The sequence below is a fragment of the Dreissena polymorpha genome, chromosome 3, assembly GCF_020536995.1.
Source record: "Dreissena polymorpha isolate Duluth1 chromosome 3, UMN_Dpol_1.0, whole genome shotgun sequence".
Taxonomy (NCBI): domain Eukaryota; kingdom Metazoa; phylum Mollusca; class Bivalvia; order Myida; family Dreissenidae; genus Dreissena; species Dreissena polymorpha.
In genome coordinates this window covers 134,157,659-134,180,102 of record NC_068357.1, presented here as the reverse complement: position 1 = coordinate 134,180,102, position 22,444 = coordinate 134,157,659, and the positions used below count along the sequence as shown (strand labels likewise).

The 22,444-nt window shown below is 34.3% G+C and overlaps 1 protein-coding gene across 2 annotated transcripts in view; it reads left to right on the top strand.

The window, feature by feature from the left end:
* Window positions 1-8,948, top strand: part of LOC127871536 (ras guanine nucleotide exchange factor P-like) — a 42,232-nt gene extending 33,284 nt beyond the window's left edge. For both annotated transcript variants that reach the window (XM_052414569.1, XM_052414570.1), the window contains 4 exons: window positions 559-1,773; window positions 3,509-3,564; window positions 6,539-6,653; window positions 8,329-8,948. In XM_052414569.1, coding sequence (XP_052270529.1) covers window positions 559-1,773; window positions 3,509-3,564; window positions 6,539-6,653; window positions 8,329-8,453 — 1,511 coding nt within the window. In that variant the 3' untranslated portion in view covers window positions 8,454-8,948. The remainder of the gene's footprint in view (window positions 1-558; window positions 1,774-3,508; window positions 3,565-6,538; window positions 6,654-8,328) is intronic.
* Window positions 8,949-22,444: the final 13,496 nt, after the last annotated feature.

Below are 22,444 nucleotides of genomic sequence, written 5' to 3'. Positions count from 1 at the left end.
ATCATAGCTACAACGAATATAAGCGAATCTGAAACAACTTTTTAAAATTTTGTCAATTGACCAAAACGTGAAAAGCCCCTTTAAGAATGCAAGTTTTGATTTTTTTTGTTTCGAGTTTAATTTTGGCAGGATTGATTTTCAAATAACTTTCCAGAAGAGACAGTGTGTTACACACAAGGCCCAGCACATAGGTCAAAGGTCAAATGTATCAGGAAAACTTAGTTGGTAGTTAAACTTTGTCCATCATGAATAAATATTTAAATGACTTACTGGAAGTGAAGAAGATTGAGAGATTATTTCATTTTGTGAGAATCAGGTCCCCATAAAGAAGGCCTGGGTCATAGTGCAAGATCATATGTACTGTACTGCATCTTAAGCATAACTAAGTAGAACATGGATGATTTTGACATTTATTAGCAGAACAGACAGGAATTATGTAATGGAGTGATGATTAACCCAGGCTCCTATTTCAAGTTTCCAAATGTTTTGTTGAATATAACCACATTTTACCGAAAATTATGACTTTATAGTATATATAGTTTTGTGTCATGTTTTTAGCCCCTGGCGTCCTCTTTCAAAAGCGACCCCTGAAGAAGTGCCAGCCTGACAGCACAACTATGTCCAGCAAAGAATACACAAGCACCAGTGGCAGCAAGCACCAAACAAAAAGTCTGCAACAAACAGACATCTTAAAAATGTTTGAAGGAGATGATGAAACATCAGTGACCAACACAGCACAGCGAAAACGTGAATTAGTACCTTTGGAGATTGTTTCAAATTCCAAGAGACAAAGATTACAAGGGACATCTGGTAAAGAGAAAATTGCAGAAAACAAAAAAGATAGTGTTAGTGTTCAAAGACAGAAAGGGGAAGAAAAATACAGTGAATCAGAAAGTTCCTCAAAAGTGGGTTTTAAAAAGGGAAAAGATAAGTCATTGAAAACTTCTGAACATAATCATAATAACAATAATAATCAAACTGCAGTTGTAAATGACAATGGACATATATGTGAATTATATGATGGAAGACTTACAAAACAATTTGATGATGATCTTTCAAATGCTTCTGCAATTTTGGATGATCAGAATGTTAGCATACAATCCAAAGATGAAGACAATGGTGAGTTTTCAGAAGATTTACTTTCATTAGCAACTACTAATACAACTCAAAAGAAGGTTAATGGTGGTTCTACATGTAAATCCTCAAAACAATGTGCATCTGTTGATTCATATGTCACTGCAAACAGTAAACCCTGCAAAGAAAGCGCCAATAAACCTAAAACTCAAAATGCAGCAAACAGTGAACTAAATGATATGTATACTGACAGTTTAGATCTGGACATAGCAAGCTCACCAGAAGAGGTGTATCTGAGTGCTGAGGAAGAGACACTAGAACCTGACAGTCAGGCTGTGAAAAATAATGTGGAAATTGTGCCTGATAATAATCATGACAATGATAATGATGACGACGACAACAATAACGATGATGAAAATGATAATGATGACAGTTTTGATAAAATGCTGGTGCATGATGATGAAGACAGTTTTGATCAAATGCTTGCACAGTGTGGTGAAGATGTGGAAAAGGAAAGCTCTTGCTCTAGTTTGGGTAAGAAAAGTACTGGTAAACACATTAATAAACAGGTCGACCTACATGTAGATACAGAAAAACAAAAGAGAAATTCTGAGAAGAAAAGCAGCAGCAATAAGCCATCACCAAACAGATCTTCCAACAAACCTGGCTCTTCAAAAAGTGCCTCTGGAGAGGTTAAAGGTATGGAATGATGGAAGTTAATTAATTAATGGATTTTGATTTCCAATTTTGATTCTAAAAATGTTTCCATTTCCAGCCCTTGGGAATGTATTGTTTACAATTAGACAATATTCTGAAAATCACTAAATATTATTCACCAAATTTGAAACAAAAAAACCCAAAAAAGCCACGGAAGCACGAACATCCTAGAGCCAAAAGGGTGTATTTATTAATTTTTTTTTATAAAATTAAAGTGGCTTACCAGGTGAAAATACACTACTCCTTAGCGAACAATCACGAAAAAGACCCCATTTTGTTGATCTGTTTCTACTAACCTCACTTTAACACAGTGAGCTCCTTTAAACACATTCTCTTCTGGATAAAGAAACACTGGCCTACCTGTCAAATCCTTTTTAGAGTAGATAGTGGGAAAAACTTTTCTTGCCTCATGTTTGGTCTCTTGTCATGGACAGTTTTACATGGACAAAATTCATGAAGCTGAAATCTTGCAAAGTTCACACATGACTACAAAAAAAGAGTACAAGAAAGTTTTCAAACCTGAGCACATAAAGTTACTAAAATGCCAAAGTCAGAAAATAAACAATTCTATTAAAAAAATCAATCTTGAAGGTAAATTTCATGTGCTCATGTACATATATCAATTGTCATACATGTTTATGCGTAGACATAAAGGCAATTCTATGCATGCATAAGGCTTAAAATGTTCATGTAACAATGCTCAGGTGCACCATAGGAACGCTTTCTTGCAAAATTCCAGATATTAAAGATGTTAAAGAGCACGTGTACTGATGTCCAAGTGCACATGTAAAGACTTATTCAAAATTCTTAAGTGCAAATTTGTATATGGTCAAGTTATTATGTAAACACACACAATTGTTTAAGTTTATTTGCTCAAGTGTGTACAAAAAGACACTAAAACGTACACATAGATACTTTAAAATAATTTATATTCGTCACCATTTAACTTTTGAGTGTTTTTTTTAAATGCTATATCATCAACAAGGAAATTCAAATATTTTGTTTATAAAACAGCAATTTGCAATGGTCATTTTCCAATGTGTTAGACAGTAACTTAGTATACTTGTCTGTGATAAGTCATGTTGGGAGAAACAATCAATTACAGGAGATATGCCTTTTTATCACATGTCAGTTAGGAAGTCCATAGCAGTGAGATGATTGTTTACAGCCCTTTTGTATGTCCATTTTAATGAATTGATTGTGAGCAGATTAGTAGGACTGAAAGACCTTTTACGAATGTTGGATTGACATGGCCAATCAGTCTGATATGTCATAATTGTCCTATCTACTTATCTTAATCATACTTGTTTTGTTTTTACTTTCATTGTTCTGTCATGTTTTTGTGCTTTCTTGATCCTAATGTGGTGTTTTGTCAGCATACTGTATGAACTATTTTAAGGTAATGCTCTCCCTACCTGAGTATCTCAGATTAAAATGTTTAGTTGTAATTTACTGGGTAAAGTATGTGTGCACCTAGTACTAGCAAGCTTCTGTTGTCACTTCCCTTGAAAACTCATGAGTAGATCTAATCATATGACTGTGATGACGTGACTATTAAAATTGTGAAACAAAAACACAAGCATGTATTGTTGAATGTTTATTTTTTTTGTTTTGTTAAAATTTATCAACACATATTTTCCTGTCAAGAATGCGTTCCTATACCTACTAACTATACCTACTTCATGTATATGCTTAAATGTGATATTCTTTGTTTTAGGTAAAACGTCACAGACACACAGAAAAGAAGTGGATTTATGTAAAGAATTTTGCAAGGTATATTTTAGTTTGCCTTAAGTTTAACAAATGATCATCCAAGTCAGATGGTCTCCATGACAGTCTTAAATCCATAAATGGGCATGAAGTATTATAAACTCTTTTTTAGCCCCATCATCTTTCTTGTCAATTAAGTAGAAGTTAATTCTTAACCAGAAGTTTGTAAATGACACTAGGGCTGGTATTCTCGAAAAGTTTTAGCCCACTTTTCTACGTACCCTGGCTTCGGTGTCAAAGCTTGTTTTCACTCTTTCTAAAAGCTAGTTGTTAAAGAATAGGTTGTGAGATTTCATTACAACTTAAGAAATGTTTTAATCATATTAGAAATACCCAAAAGGCCAAGTTTGGAAAATCTATATTTCGTTAGTCAAAATAAGGGGCTATTTCACATGTAGACCTTCTCATAATGTATGACAGCTAGTTTCTTGGGATTGGCTTGTGGGATTTCCTTATTGTAAAATAAGCATATAAACATGCTACACACCTTAAATTTGTGTTTGCATAGGAGGGTGTTGGGTCAAGGTATCTGTTAGTGAATAAAGAAAAGTAGTTTCTGATTAAATTAATGCTTTTGTGTGTTGTAGGATGTTTTCAATTCAGAAAAATACTTAAAATTAAATTAAGTCAATCTTGTATTAAGAGACCACCCAAGGAAGACACCAATAATGGTCTCTTAATACAATGGTCAAAAAGCAATAACATTCTGTAAGAATGCAGACATTCCATTTTAATCCATGTAGAAATATTGTCTCCTTGTGCCACAATTATTTCATGATTGTGTAATCAAATGAATCTGTATACATGTATATACATTGTAGTACAAAAATTTGCCTTTCTGTGTATTTTCACTTCATAATTTGGATTCAAATTACAAGAAAATTGTAAAAGTAAAATCATCGTCCTTGTCAAATTCATTGACTGATTCTGTGACACAGCTACATGTATCTTGTTAAACATTTAAATCATATTAAATAATCTTATTTTAGTGTAGTTAAAAATATTATTTTGCAATTTGATAACAAGTTAAAATCCAAAAGAACATGGTTGCATTTTTTTACAATAAGTGTGTTCATGAATTTTGTAAACACAAACGTTTGCCATATTTTGGAAATGTACAAAATGTTGGTATATTGGTTCTACTCGGCCGAGATAAAAAATTTCATTGTATCCATGCTAAGCCAAGTATTTTTTACAATTACAAATCAGGACTGAACACATGCAAAATCACATGTTCATTATCAGCACATGGGTTTTTGCATTTAAATGTTAACTCCATCTTTGTTCTCTGTAAAAGATTCAAACATTTTAATTTATAGCTACCTGTCTGCACCATTTAACGAATAAACAACTTTGCATCAGCTTGGATTTCATCCTCCTCATCTGATTGATTTACATGGTCACAAACCACCTTTTTTGTAAAATCAGAAAGCATTACCTACAAAATTGGATCTCTAAATAGACGCATATCCCACAATTTCATTTATGACATAGTGCACTTTGTTACTTCAGAAAAATGAAAGACTTTTTGGGTGTTTATGATGATCCCTAACCCAATAACAAGTGTATCTTTAAAATCGGTCATAGTTCGGTTTAAAAATATATATCATTAGTGTTTATTTGCATTATTGAGTTAAGTGAAATATTGTTTGTAGGTTATAATGCCACAAGGTCAATTGTCCCGGGCATTGTATTGATATGTCTTGATTCTGACCTTAAGGAGTATCAAAAGTAACAAAACTCACAAACCATCATCTTATAGGATTTAAGAGGTTTAAAAAAAAGATGGTTACGGTTAAGTGCATCACCATAAGTGACAAGCACTGCTCCAGTCAACTTGAAATTGTCCCACATGTTTATCATATCTAGGCAATGTGCAGTAGGCATGACTTTGGCATTCCAGCTCACTGTTAAGTTCACTGTTTGAAGGTCAAAAGATCTATGTGTTTTTTTGTGTTTTTAGCTCTACTGGCCAAAGGCCTGAAGAGCTTATGTGATTGCGTGGTTTCCGTCGTCCGTCCGTGCGTGCGTTAGACTTTTTCTTGTTTACGCGATAAAGTCCACAGTTTTCATCCGATTCTTTTCAAACTTGTTCAGTGTCTTTATATTAATGAGGACTCCCTATTAAAAATGGTTTACATCAGAGTAAAAAGTCCAGAATTATCTCCCCTTGAATTTGAGAAAATTGTGAAATAAGGCTTGTTTACGCAATAAAGTCCACAGTTTTCATCCAATCATTTCCCAACTTGCACAGTGTCTTAATCTGAGTGATGAGTGATGAGTCGAACCCTATTGAAAATGAGCAATATCGGAGTCCAGAATAATCTCCCCTTGAATTTGAGAAAAAAATGAAAAATCAGTTTTTTTTATGTGATCAAGTCCATAATTTTCATCCAATTCTTGGCAAACTTGCACAGTGTCTTTGTATCAATGAGGACTCAAACCCTTTTTTAAAAAGAGCAATATCGAAGCAATAAGTCCAGAATGACTTCCTCTTGAATATGAGAAAATTTTGAAATCCTGCTTGTTTACGCAATTAATTCCACAGTTTTCATCCAATTATTTCCAAATTTGCACAGTATCTTTATATCAATAAGGACTTGAACCCTATTGATATGAGCAGTATCGGAGAAATAAAAACACAATAATCTCCCCTTGAATTTGAGAAAATTCTCCTTGTTTGCGCTATTAAGTACACAGTTTCCATCTATCTCTTTCCAAACTTGCACAGTGTTTATAGCAGTAGAGCGATTCAGGCCCTCATGAGCCTCTTGTTTTCAACCCTTTTACATGTTTTGATGTTTGATTAGTATATCGTGTACCCACAAAACTTCCCTAAAATGAAAAATATTTGATGTAAAGAAGGCATGACACAGTCATGCCACCTCAAGGTCACCACTTGGAGGTCGGAAGAATCAGTAGCTTTCCTTTGGACTGCCTCGTTTATAGTAATCATTATTTTTCATTGCCTTTGTAGACAATTGGAGCTCAACTTGGCCAGCATGCAGCATTTGTGAATCATGTGCTGTACCAATGTAGTGGAGACACAGTGAGAACAGAGGCCTATCTCAAATATGGACCCAAATCAAAAGGTATATTGTTAAAGCCTATGGTTATGCTTTTAGTACACTCTGTTTTTATGCCCCCGGATCAAATGATCGAAGGCATATTGTTTTTGGCCTGTCTGTCTGTCATTCTGTCCCAAAACTTTAACCTTGGTTTAAGTTTGATAATTTTTGTAATATTGAAGATAGCAACTTCATATTTGGCATGCATGTGTATCTCATAGAGCTGCACATTTTGAGTGGTGAAAAGTCAAGGTCATGGTCATTCTTCAAGGTCAAAGGTCAAATATCATTGTATTTTTATTTCCTAAAACTTTAACCTTCGTTAAAGTTTGGTCATAACTTTTTTAATATTGAAGATAGCAACTTGATAGTTGGCATGCATGTGTATCTCATGAAGCTGCACATTTTGAGTGGTGAAAGGTCAAGGTCATCCTTCAAGGTCAAAAGTAAAAAAATACAATCCAAGGGAAGTAATAAGCTTTAAAGGGACATAATTTCTAAACCTGCCAAACTAATGATATATTGAAATCTTATTTCAAATCAGCGCAATAGGGGCATTGTGTTTCTGACAAACACATCTCTTGTTTTTTATGCCCCCAAAGGAGTGCATATAGTGATCGGACCGTCCGTCCGTCTTTCTGTCCGTCTTTCCGTCACACTTTGCGTTTAGGTTTCGAAAAAATGCTCATAACTTCTATGTCCCTTCACATAGCAACTTGATATTTGGCATGCATGTGTATCTCATGGAGCTGCACATTTTGAGTGGTAAAGGTGAAGGTCATCCTTCAAGGTCAAAGGTCAAATAAACTTGTATTAAAACGGCGCAGTAGGGGGCGTTGTGTTTCTGACAAACACATATATTGTTTAATATTTTGTTTTGCTTTCTGGGTAGAGAGGGTTCGTATAATTCTTCCTTTGCCTGTGTGTTTGTCTCCTTTGATTGTTGAATCTAACTAAAAAAGTAAACCTGGTAAGTTAAGATCTATGATCGTCAAAGGTACAGTGTGCTGCTTAAAATGGGCTGGGTGGAAAGCTAGACTTGTTTGGCGGCTTAAAAAAAGAAGATAAATTCAAAGAATTTCTTAGTCAACACTTGTGTTAAATGCTTTAAAGAATTAATTAATTGTTTTTTTATGAAAAAGGTTTTATGCCATCTGCAGCCAGCCTAGCTCCAGCCCAGCCTGAGCATTTGTGCAGTCTGGTTACAAGCTACCCTGTCTGCTATAAAGTCAAGCATGATTTCGAGGTCTCAATATTGGACAGGGTATCTCATGACAAGGCTGCAGGAATGTTTAGGCTGGTCTGGGGCTAGGCTGGTAGCATAACACATAACAAACATTTTCGTATGTTGCAGCTTGAATTTTATCAATTACACATGATCATGTTTGAAGCCGAAAATATGGCCCTTTTTTATAAATGCATAAAATAACTCACAGCCTGCATACGAACATGGTGTAGTAAACATTATGACCATGGTGATTAAACAATGTTATTATTTCTCAGATTATGGAAAATAAAGAGGTAAATTGAAAACACTGCCTATATAAAGTGGTCCTACTACAGGCCATATAGGTAACTAATTCAATCCAAATTCAGTATCCATAGGAAAATGCACGTTGTTGCAATTTTTCAATTTAAAAAACGGCTTTTTTCTTAAAGAAACAACACAACAGTCCAGTAATCTTTCAACTCTTTTCAGAACTGCCTCCATGGACGTCAGAGGAGGATGAAGTGCTTCTGAGAAAAAAAAACAGTCGAAAGCTGCAGGACAAGTTTGATGAAAATGAAGTGGAGGACAGACACAAGTTTCTCATTGAAAAATAATTGTTTTTGTGTATGCATATACTTGACAATTAATTTACTTAAAATTCCCACATTTTACCGTATTATACATTTATTTCGTTTTAATTAAACATTTCAGAATGAAATATTAAATTCACAACACATAAATTGTACAGTATGATATGTGTTGTGATTTTAACCTTTCATTCTGAAATGTTAAATTAAATTTAAAAAAATCAATATTAATGATTACAGCTGCATAGGTACCCCTAATATCTTGTGTTCACTTTTGAACTAAATCGATCTTTAAAATACAATATGTTTTTCATAATTATACCCCACAAACGAAGTTTATGGGATTATATAGGAGTGAACTTGTCTGTTGGTCGATCTGTCTGTCGGTCGGTCCGTATAAAGCGTCCCCTCTCTAATTCAAGTTGTTTTTATCCAATCTTTACCAAACTTGGTCAGATGTTGCATATAGATGATGTCTAAGTCATGTTTGAATATGGGTAATGCCAGGTCAAAAACTAGGTCACGGGGGTCACTTTAAACATTGATCATGGTGTCCGCTCTCTAATTCAAGTAGTTTTCATCAGAGCTTCACCAAACGTGGTCAGAAGTTGTATTTAGATGATGTCTAGGCCAAGTTCGAACATGGGTCATGCCAGGTAAAAAACTAGGTCATGGGGTTTCTTAGTGTATTTTAAACAGTGAGCATGGTGTCTGCTCTCTAATTCAATTAGTTTTCATCCAATCTTGGGCAGAAGTTGTATCTAGATGATGTGTAGGTCACGTTAGAACATTGGCGATGCCGGGTCAAAAACTAGGTCACATGGTCACTTAGTGCGTTTTAAACATTGAGCATGGTGTCTGCTGTTTTTTGTGAAGACAACATGCAAAATATTCTTTGTCAATGTGGCATGTTGGGGTATTCGTCACGTCTGTGACAAAGCTCTAGTTATGTCAATCTTTAATGAAATTGACCTTTATTTCACAAGAAAATGAAAAAAAAAATTCACCTTTTGTTGTTATTGTCAAGATGTATAATGTTCATTTTTTTTTTTAATACTTTATTGAAATCTTAAATATTTGTCGTTTTTTATTTGAAGTTACATATTGTGTTAGGCCATCGTTCTCGTATCTTAGATTCAGTTCGGATTTTTTTATTATAATGATTGTTATTTGACTTTTTTTGCCCCCCTCTCTAGAAGAGGGGGTACATTGTTTTGCTGGATGGTGGGTTAGACCAGTTAGTTTTCAATAAATTACTCATCAACGAATTGACCGATTGGCTAGATACTTAACATGCGCATTGGCCTTGGACAGTAGATGACTTTTATTGAAATTGGGGTCACAAGGTCACTGTCACAATAAGTGTGAAAGTTTGTTGTCTGTTTGAACTTTTTAATCCTAAATTTTGTGACTGTTTTGCTGCCAGAAAAAAACATTTACGAAACTGACAGAAAATTGTTTTGGATCAATAAGTTAACTCATCAACGAATTGAACGATTGGCTTGATACTTCATATGTGCATTGGCCTCGAGCGGTAGATGACCCCTATTGAAATTGGGGTCACTAGGTCAAGGTCACTGTCACAATAAGTGTGAAAGTGCCTTGTCTGTTCGAACGGTTTAATCCTAAATTCTGTGACTGTTTTGCCGCCAGAATAACATTTATGAAACTGACGTTTTAACGATTTCGACTTGCGAATCCAAGTCTTCTTTTTGGACAGTTTTCATATGACTTTCATGGCTCGATTGCCATTCAAAATATTTGCCACAGAGCTCACAAACGAATTTGTGATTGGTGTTTTTCGCTCTCATATGGTTTAGTTAAAGTTCCTTGGACCGGAATTTCTGTTTGCACTTTTCACATACGAGTTCTGGTTTTTGTCTGCCACACACAGCCAAGTGTCGTTCAAACCACGTTTGTACGCAACAAGTTTCACGCTCGTTTTTGTTTTCGTTGCCATGAGGCTGGCTCATATGTTCATTAATGTCTCTCCTGCAAGAGTATTGTTTGTTGCATACCAAACATTTATGAGGCCATTTGTTCAGGAGTACGACGCGTTTATGTCTTTTCATGTTAAAAACTGTGCTAAATTTTTTACCGCAGAGAAGACAAAGCGAGTTGCGAGTTGATTGTTCATGGATGTTTTTGATATGAAACGAGACTAGAGCTTTTGCACTAAAAATCTTTCCACAGAAGTTGCTGAAGAACTTTTGGCGTTTGTTTGATTGTCGGCATAACGTTGCGACCTGAAACATACCAAATCGTTATATAACGTGACAGTTTAGCAAGAAAATATTGGATCAAGACGAGACAGCCTATAAATATATCGCCCTAGATTACCTTGAGTGCATTACAGTTATCACAGGGTCCGGTTTTGGTGAAATGTTTAGTTTTTATTTATGCACACCAAATTTTATAAGAGAAACCGGTTTAATGATGTAGCGCATTATAAAATTTTGCGGAAGGACGGACGGAATGAAGGCAAACCTTTTTGCTTTTTAGCCGGATTTTTTTCGAAAAAATCTCGGATTATAGATTGATGTTGTCGGGCGGGCGGGGGGGCGGGCGGGGTGGCGGCGTGCTCGAAAATGTTAAAGTTCTTATTTCATGGTATAACTTTGGTATGCTTGGACCTAGAGTCTTCAAACTTGACATGAAGGTTGGCCAGGATTAACAGATGACCACTGGTCATTTCAAGGTCATTCATTTGAAGGTCAAGGTCACTGTGACCTTCAATATAAAAAATGTTAAAGTTGTTATAACTTTGGTATGCTTGGACCTAGAGTCTTGAAACTTGACATGAAGGTTGGCCATAACTAGTTAGTAACCACTGGTCATTTCAAGGTCATTCATTTGAAGGTCAAGGTCACTGTGACCTTGAATGTAAAAATGTTAAAGTTCTTATTTCATGGTATAACTTTGGTATGCTTGGACCTAGAGTCTTCAAACTTGACATGAAGGTTGGCCAGGATTAACAGATGACCACTGGTCATTTCAAGGTCATTCATTTGAAGGTGAAGGTCACTGTGACCTTCAATATAAAAATGTTAAAGTTGTTATAACTTTGGTATGCTTGGACCTAGAGTCTTGAAACTTGACATGAAGGTTGGCCAGAACTAGTAAGTAACCACTGGACATTTCAAGGTCATTCATTTGAAGGTCAAGGTCACTGTGACCTTGAATGTAAAAATGTTAAAGTTGTTATAACTTTGGTATGCTTGGACCTAGAGTCTTGAAACTTGACATGAAGGTTGGCCAGAACTAGTAAGTAACCACTGGACATTTCAAGGTCATTCATTTGAAGGTCAATGTCACTGTGACCTTGAATGTAAAAATGTTAAAGTTCTTCTAAGTTTTTTTATTTCATCTAAGTTTATTTTCTTACATTTGATAATGAAATTGATGGAAACTTCAAACAATATGTTACTAATTTGCTAATAAAAAAATTGAGATCAAACTTTCCTAATTGTCAATTCAAGTTCATATTTGTGACCTTAAATGTTATTGTTGTTCATGTATATGCATGCATTCAAAACATAACACAAGGTTTGCTCATGCCTTGAAAAGTACTTACATTTCATTTTGACCTTTGAACAATATTTCAGTAATTTAAGTATTGCATTGACAAAAACACGAAAGGTACTTTCCTGTCATTTAAATAAAAAATCCGGCTTCAATGCGGTCATCTCCGACCGCGGAACTCTTGTTAGAACAATAGAATCGGGCCATGGAACTGTTCTACGTATCTTAAAACGAATTTTATTACATTCATACACATGGAACTGTTATGTTATTAACATCATAATCAGGTAAACAAGTAAGTCGACAAAAGTAATATTTATATATTATCTTCATGTGCATTTATCAAGTGAAGAACTATGGAAGCGTATATGGTACAACCTGATGCTGTAATGATGTCAACATTCTATGACGGCATGATATGAAAAAGGTGTCATGGCGTAAAGAATAACTCATCGTGTCAACTAAAACTATGATGGCAAGTCATTTTCACAAGAGGATGATGCCAAAAATTATGTTGATTTGTCGACTTAGATCATGTCGACCAAATATTTTTTTCGGGAAAAGCCGGAAACTATGGAAGCGTATATGATACACCCTGATGCAATCACAGGTGGTTAGCGTGTGGCTATGATATTTAATATTATTTATTAGTGAAAACATCATTTTGAATGATAAATAATCATATTACCGGTATAACGAAAAATTAACTTTTATGAAAAAAAAATTCACTATTAAATATATATATATATATAACAAGGTATGCAACTCAAAATCACCCCAAAACGGGGTGCATCGCTTTGAACAGCCATATCTTCATCAATTGTGCAGCGATTTTCACGATCTCGGTCTCAACGCAGAAATTAATTTCCTTTCTGGAAATGTATATGTCTTGCAATATTGTTACAAATGCTGGGTCAACTTATAAGAAATAACACGATACACAACTCGCATGACCCAGTCGACAGTGATCATGCTGTCTTTAAGACTGAAATTTTCACGGAGTAAAGGGCATCTTCCCTGCAAAGTTCATGTACCTCGATACCATAATTCAATAAAACGTATGAAAAAACATTATTACCGTGCTTGTTGTTTCATTATGCATCAAAACTAACTGTCCAGCGCCGTTTGAAACCTTTGTTTACATATATTTCAAGTGACCCATATTTTCCAAAAAAAACGGTGTGCGTGCGGAGTTTTGTTACTGGCGATTTCATTTGTCCAAAGCGAAGGTGTGTCTTGGTTCCCAGCTTCTAAACGATCTCATTAGTAAACGTGGGAATAGACCGTTCCATAATATAGTAATTACCCAATTATCTCCCCTGAATACTCTCCGCGTCCGCCATTACACTACTGCCAAACAACCGGTAACATATATAAGAGAGCACCGATTATTCAACGGGTGAATTTCTCTCTTTAGTAAAACTTTTTTGTTTGTCATGCAAATTGTATGAAATAAAGTTTTTCTGCTAGAGGAGATGTTAAGCTAGTGTTATAACAGAAAAATGTTTGAAAAACGTGCATTTTGTAGTTATTTGTCTAGGAAAGTAAACACGTTGACACATTAAAAAAAACATTTAATTAAACTAAATGCAATATGTATCATTTGATTATATGCATCAATCTTAAAATCGCGTAATCCTTTGCATTCCAATGTTGAATTGCCCGTTTGTTCTGCATAATCCGATTATCTCGTTTTGATCAGATATTATCCAGACTTAACTAACAACATGGCGTCACCCCGGGGTGTCATAAACCACACTGGGTGGCAGATGACAGTCTGGTCATTAAACACAATTGATGATGCCACCATGTCTTCTCTTTCTGGTAGTATTAAGCAGTCATTTGGTTTAATATTTTACCCCCGACATACTTAACAGTTGCGTTCATTAGATATGTTACATATTGTACAAATTAAAAGTTATGTCCAATATAGAATATCAGAAATTGTACACCGTAAAGATACTAGCCCGTTTAATCCCTGGTTTAATTTATAAAAAAAAGTATTTGATAATTTTAAAATTTACCTAAAAACATAACATTTAACGTATTTAGCGGGTATCGGTTAATTAAAACTACGTCATTTCGTATGAAGATTTAATGTTACGGCAATGCACGAACGACATCATAAAAACAAGAAATTACATTTGACACGAACGGGGGTAAATAATGTTTAAAAAAATATTAATATAGATATATGTGTGTTAAAATGTTATATTTTTGCCACTCATACTCACTAGTAACGATTTTTCAATATACATGAATACACAGTTCAAATTGCATCATGTAAAGTTGTGTTTTTCAGTTGTATGTTAATATTCCTCAATAGCGTCATTCTCTGTACAAAACCCATCAAATTAAAATTACATGTAAATACTGTCATGCACTTCGCTTTTAATAGGGCTTTGTAGTACGTTTATTTTCAATGCACCCCTTACACTTTCTATTACTCACGTGTTTATCACACTAACGTACTCATGCCATTCATAATTATATTTTTATAATTAGATGTATTACTATTGTAATTTATTGAAGCTTTTCTGCAAAAAATATTACGGCTTATGCATAGAGCTCTTTGTTGTGTCAAATTGTTGGCCTTACAGTCTTCAGATAATCTTTAATTTGATGCTTATGCCGCGTTTTTAAAGTTGCAAATACATGTATTAATACATTCGTTTGGCGCTTAATAATATATTTTTGAAATATTATTTAGGTGTTTTTTCGGAGTTTTTTGTGTGGATTAATTGACTAAACATTTGGTGTCGTTATCCATATGTTTTGCGTTACTTCAAAGACCTATAAAATACATTTTAAAGTATTTTTTAGCTTTATAGCTGTTAAATGATTCACATATGCAAATATAGATATATCACATAGATCACATTCTCTTCATCTTCCGAATAATCACATAAAATATCGTCAAAATCAATATCACTCTCTCATGATAAAAAGCTCGTTTTTTAACGTGACAAAATTCCATCTAAAAAAATTAAATATAAATCCAAACCACAATTTTTTATCTTTGATATCAGTTAGAACAAGAAAAATAATGGAAGGCGTATCAAAAATATCATACCGTACTTATACCGTACCATATAATATGTTATGATTTTGGAATGTAGATTTTTACAAAATGAGACCAATTACAAACAATTAGCGGTAATTAATTGCGCGAGAATCTTTAATACGTATTAATTAAAATATAAATTGCTTGATGTTGCGGCTATTAACATCAACACAACAATACATGCGTGAATTGTTTGTGAAACGTTAAAAGTAAAAAGTCTAATCAAAGACATAGTATGAGCGACTGAACCGGCAAATTTTCGCCGATGATTACCACTTGATTACAGATATAAAAAAGCAAATACACGAAAGCATTTTAAACATTTTATTTGTAACAATCAATCTCAACTTCAAAAAATCATTTAAATAACAAAAATGCGATAATCGCCTCACATTAATTCATTAAGTAATTTATTTATCCGACAACGGTTAAGCGGGTATTCTCTACGTCTTTGGCTTTTGGAATCGCAGACTCGCACCAGTTAGCAGCAGTGTAATGGCGGACAGTCACGTGACTGACAATATGGCGGCGGTCAATTTATCGATTATGGAACGGTCTATAGTAGTTAATGCGAACTATTTTGTGTGGACTTATTACGCTCAATGCGTAATAATTTCGTCTTGTTCCGGAAGATTCATGGAAAATTATGGAAAAATAACCGGAGATATGGACATAAAGACCTGGGCCTTCCGTCGAGTATCCGAAATAGAGACAAGCAGCATACTTTACACAAAATAAAGGTGAGCAGTAAACGTAGATTTAAGTAAACCGAAGTTTCCCGCGGTAAGTCAAATTTGTACAATACGCAGTTTGTTTATACTGATTTTAATTACATAATGGATTTAAATGGTGAACAAATCGATGCGTTAAACAAGGTAACAAACGGTCACAATGTTTTAATACCGTACTTGGCTCAGCAGGCACTGGTAAAACGCACTTAATTAAACAGATAGAAAAATCATTAAAAAAGAATAACAAAAATGTAGCACTAACCAATCAATTAAAAAAGATGAGGAGTATTGTGTAAAACAAACGGATTTAATGAGTATTTAGACGTTTAAGCATTCTTCAATAAAATAATTAGATTTCCATGTAAATTTGAAACAACGGTCATAATATTCGAATAATTTGAACATTAAAATAAAAAGAATGCAAGTTATTGTCTCTTGTGTTTTTATTTTGGCATTTATAAAACACACAAATAACATATACTACATTCACATTTAACACAAAAAAAACAATATATTTCACACAGGGTAACAAACAAACCATCTTATACAAATACTACATACATGTATTAAACACAAGAACTTTTATTAAACTTAATACAAGTCGACATAGATTATGTACAGCAACACAGTTTCATACTTAAAACAGAAACAGAACCAACACTTGTTTTCAAAGACCATAAACTTGTTCACACAGATCAACACATTGTTCAATTACTCGACGGCGTCTGTGACACTCACAGATGGCTTGTACAGGCAGCTGAACGCCTTCAGCAGACCTGTGGAGGTGAGGTTGCCCTCTCTGTAGCTCTTCCACAGGGCGAAAGTCTTCCCCTGAAGAGTCGCATATCTTGCTCGCTGGTATCGGCGGAGTTTCATATCCGAAACGAGCTCCGCGTTTCTGACAGCGGTGACGGCCTCATCGTGCAAAAGCTTCGCCAGAAGATAGAATGGCGGGCAGCTGTCGTTGGCCTTGTGGTTGAGGCGTCGGTGCCACCCTGAAAATAAGAAACAAACTCTTGTCATAACATCAAAGAAGCATGGAAAGACCTGTCGTCATTGGTCTCCATCGGAACAGCGAACACAGGCACCTCGATCGCGCGCACAGAAGTGTCCATCGGAACATCGGACACACGCACCACGGTCACGTGCACAGAAGTGTCCATATCAGACTCGGGCTCGGACGGTTTGTCGGACTCAGACTCGGTCTCTTGGCCAGGCTCGGGCACGGCCTCATGATCGGACTCGGGCACAGACTCATTGCCGGACTCGGATTCCGAGATACTGTCGTCACGGAGATACACTTCCATGACCTCAACCGATGGCCGTTCTCTACATGGCACACAAACAAACGAGAGTTCGATTACCCCTTTCACCATTCTGTTGTACTGAGCAAGTGTTACACCTAAAAAGTATACAAATCGTTCTGATACAAATTTCTTTGTTTCATTTTTTTGTATTGTGGCAAAAATAAGGTTAATGCCAAATTCTATTATGACAATGCCATTTTATTTTTTTTAATTAAAAGTTTATATTTAGAGTCGTTACAATTCCATGATACATCCCTATGTACAAGTACAACGACGAAATAAGGCATCTTGCAGACAAATAATTATATATATATATATTATGTATACATTTAAAGACCTTGATTATTATGCATTTCGTTATACTATTTTATTGAACACAGAATATAAGCACTGAATATTAATTAATATTATATAACTAAAACAAATACACAAAACGACCCCACAAGTATATACGTATGTACTGACGCTATATATTATAAAGATGTAAATAACATCAGTTATAACAAAGAATAGGTTTGTATTCCTAAGTTTACGCTTCTAAAGAGGTCCGTTTCTCGAATGAAACTTAAAAATTATAAAGGGATTACTTACCAGATTTACAGTGTCTGTGTTTCCATCTATCCCATTCATCGCACATAATGGCCTTACACTCATCGGAAACAATATGTCCACAAACAACACAAACACAGTCACTATCTCCCTCATCCATGATGAAGCAGATTAATTAAACAAAACACTTTTAAATTATAATCCACGATAAACAATAAGTGAAATTAAGTCCAAGACACGAAACACAGAGTCCGTATTTAGTTTCAAGATATAAATGATTAAAGCCAATCTGCAAAGCCGTTATATAGTAATTTGGGGATTTACTCATATAAAAGTGAGAAAAACATACTCCTTTAACTTCAAAGTGGATCAAGTCATCATGCGGTGTTTACAATCAAACATTTCATCAAAGAAAATGCCGACAACTACCGCGCGTGTCATTTTAGATGCACGACAAACAAATTGTTTAACAAATCGCCGACGGTCCTGTTGTCATAAAGGTGTTATTAGTCAACATTTTATCAAACAAAACGCCGACAAACACGTCCTTTATAATTATACTCGTGTGAAAAATAATGAACTTGTCTACTTTTGAAAAAAAAACATATATTTTTTTTAATAACCTTTATCTGTGTTAATATCAAAAACATATACAAAAACATATTTCACGTCTTTGATATATATAAATAATTTTTAGGAAGGTACGTGTTGACCAATTCGGGTACGAGTTGACTAGTGGGGGTACGAGTTGACCAAAAATCGGGTACGAGTTAACCAAATCGGGTACGAGTTGACCGAAGGTACGAGTTGACTTAGGTACGAGTTGACTAGCTTCGATGCAAATGCGATGACCATTCACAAATGGTCGGGAATAGGCGACGGTCGCTACAACACGGGTGAAGTCAAGAGCGTAGTCGAACATTATGCTGAATTCGCAATTGTAAGAGACAGACTGAAAACAGCAGATGTCCTTATAATTGACGAATGCTCAATGTTGAGCAAGAAGTTTTTCGAGTCATTAGACCACAGGTACTTGAAACAATTTTTTGGTCCTTATATATATATATTAAGAGTAAATTCTTACACGAAGGGGGTATGTATTTTACGTTTCCTTAAAATGAATTACATACATTGAGAATACATAAGATGTCTGATAAATGCAGCTCGCATGAACGTGTTTATAATAATATAAAATTCTGTGATTTTGCATGATAGTTCGTTACACGCATTTTGAATACACTGAAATAAATATTACACATGATTTTTTTATCATTTCAGGTAACGTCCGGAGAGAGACAATTCTGGCGATGCTCGGTGCGAAACAAGACAGTAAAATGTCCGGCATCCGTGAAACAGTACCGCGACATGTTCACATCGGGTGTAGCAGGACACGTTCATCCACAAGATCCTGGTGCTACAAAAAGATGAAAATAGCGAAGAAGGTACGATTGTTTGGATATTTTGTTATTACTTATTGTACTTTATATATGTACATTGAAGTGTAATTTATTTTGCACAATCTAACTTATAATCTTATATAACTTATATTATGGATATTGTCTTATTACTTATTTTATTAAATCAATTTTACACTGAAGTGTATTTTATTTTGAACAATATAACTTATAATCTTAGATAACTTACGTTATATTTGTTTCAGGTGAAGGAACTGGCGAACAATCGACCGAAAATCGCCTTCATTCATTACTGACAGCTGGACGTCAGGAATTACACACTTTGATTTTGGGGTGCTATTTGTGAAACTTTTGGCTGTTTTGGACATACTTGGACGATTTTCATCAAATAAAAGGTGTTTTATCATAGATGGACGCTTCCTGCTGGCAACAACAACGACATATGTGTGCATTGTTTGATCTATTATGCTGTTGCATTGTGTTATTCCATACACCTGTGAAATCATCGTTGGGTACCTTTACTCTTATTATATATATAAGGACCAAAAAATTGTTTCAAGTACCTGTGCATTAGACCAAGTTTGCCAAATTAGAAACCCGGGTAAGTTGTTTGGTGGAATACAACTAGTATTAAGTGGTGATTTTAAACAACTCTTCCCTGTTCCAAATCCCTTGTATGCTGAAGAAGGTGAATTTTGTTGTCAATCAGAATTATTTACAAAAGTGATCCTACAGGATAATCCTTAGAGAAGTAGTAAGACAAAGTGAACCACATCTTATCAAGGCTATTAAAGAAGCTGCTGATGGTGAAATGGCAATGGATAGTATCAATTTCATTAAAACCCTAGAGAGACCATTGACAGATGCAAGTGACTGTGTAAAGCTGTTTTCTCGTAATGAAAAGGTTGATCAACACAGCCGTGATTGTATACTTGAATACCCTGGAGAACTGTACGAGTTCAAGTCGCACGATGACGGGGACAGACATTTTTTAGAAAAAATGATTGCACCAAAAATACTGTGGCTTCAAATTGGCTCACCAGTCATGCTGTTGAAAAATATATCAGATAAACTTGTAAATGGACTTCAAGGACATGTGCATAGCATCACAGACATGGGACCAGTGATAGAATTTACATCTCTGCAAACCAAATTACAGTTAGAAAAACACAGATTTGCAGGTAATTTATTTTTTGTTTGCTTATATATAAACAATAATATAATACATGACTATTGTGTACATTGCTTATCAATCTAGAATACATGGTTGATTATGTCTTAAACAGTTAGTTTTCAATAATTTAAAGTTATGAAAGAAAAAAGTTTAGAACAAAGATACATGTAAGATACAATATGACTTTTCATGTTGTAGATAACTAAACAACTAAATTACTTAATATTCAGTTTTCAATCCATCGAAAAATGCAGAAGTTGCTGTACGCACTCAGTATCCAGTTAATCTGAGCTTTTCGATGACTATTCATAAATCTCAAGGATTAACTCTAAATAGGTGAATAAATTTGTACATTTGCATGCAATCAAATACAATATTTGTTATTATTTAATATTACTGTGTAACTGGTCAAAATTTTACCTAAACATCAGTTACAATGTTACATTTCATTGTTTATTGGTCACAGGCTTAAAGTTTTATTGCATAATATGAGCATACCTATTAACCTATGCCACTGGTAAAGTACCATTTAATAACATTTCATAACAAACCCAAAATTAATTCCATCCATTAATACAACAAACATGTGACATGTCTGTCACTGTCAAAGTATCACATACATTTACATATGATATATTCTTCAAAATTTGCTCAAAAATTTCCAATCTTAAGAATAAGCAGAAATAATATGTCATCAACAAAAGTTTACTTCTTTCTTTCAGTTAAAAATGCATAAATTCTTAGATGTTATATCCGAAGTATTTTAATACATACTTTACGTTATCCTTGTTTACAAATAAAAAGAATACCAAAATTCCCAATTGTGCATGTACTTTTCCCCGAAGAGATCAGAAAAAGACCCGTCCTTACAAAACAGCTATTGATACACTACAGTGATAACAGACTTGGGTCCTATATTTGAAGCTTTTAAGAGAAAATTCAGTAAATTCTTAAATTTGTTTAAGTCATAGCCAGATGCATTAGTTTACTGGTAACTGTGCCTTACATAACATAATATATAAACAATAATATACATAATATTCGGAACAGTTTATTTTGTTTTCAATATTGTGAGTTGAAATTATTGGAATTAACGCAGTAAAATTAATCCCAAATGTTTATATTAGGAAGACTTTGTGTAAGATTTCACTAAGAAGCTTTTATGATACCTGAACTTAACAATTATAACTATTTTCAACACAGTTTATCTAACTATGGTATATTAGTAGATTGGAAGTGGACTGTCACCAAATATTCAAACCAGGACAACTTGGGGTTGCACTTGGCCGTGCTAAATCTTCAGAGGGACTGAGGGTAATCAATTTCGATCCAACCTGTCATGTAATTAGTCAGCCAGAAGTGGTACAACTCTTCATGAACCAGCCCTCAATTTTGGAACATGAAGACCTGAGCTGCTGTAGACCAGGATTAAAGGGGTAATTACATTTCAGTATTTTAATATATGTACACAATACAGGTACTTTAATCTAGCAAAGATTTTGTTGAATTTGAGATTAAATGTAGGGTTCATGATTATATTGGAAAAGGCAACACACACATTTAAGTTATGGAATATCAAACAGTAACAAATCAAATATGACAATATACATAATAATACACAGTTTACACCAACACGATATACATGTAATTGCAAAAATGTACTATGACATTCATAAATGTTGATTTCCAATTATGCTAAAAGAAAGTGGTGAATTGGTTTAAATATCAAAAAGTCAACATTTTTACTAAAGCAGCATCTTTTCCTAAACCACCGGGTTATTGTTGCCAAAACTTGGCAGGAATGAAGCTTTTTCAAAGTTGTTAATGGCCATTAAGTCAAAATCAGACATCCCCAGGGTGTCATTGTGTTTTCCTAGTATATTTAATTTCTGTAGATTTCTTAAAATCTGTTTTCTTTGAATACATAATTATTTGCGAATGATAATATTTATGAGAAAGAAAAATAATAATTTTAAAGCTACAGTATCAGGGCAATACACGTGGATTAAGTAATTTATTGACCGACAGCTTGTAAACTACTGCTCAGGTGCAGAATGTAAACACTACCTTTTTAACTCTAACTCAGTATTATGTGAAGTTGGGATAAGACATCAATTTGGGAATAATTTGTGTTTTTTCAAAAGTGCATATTATGCAGTTTTATATGTTGTATTTATTTAGTTTGACAAATTATAATTAAAACAGATACTTACATATATAATAGCATCATTTAAATTAATTTTACTGCAAAACTGG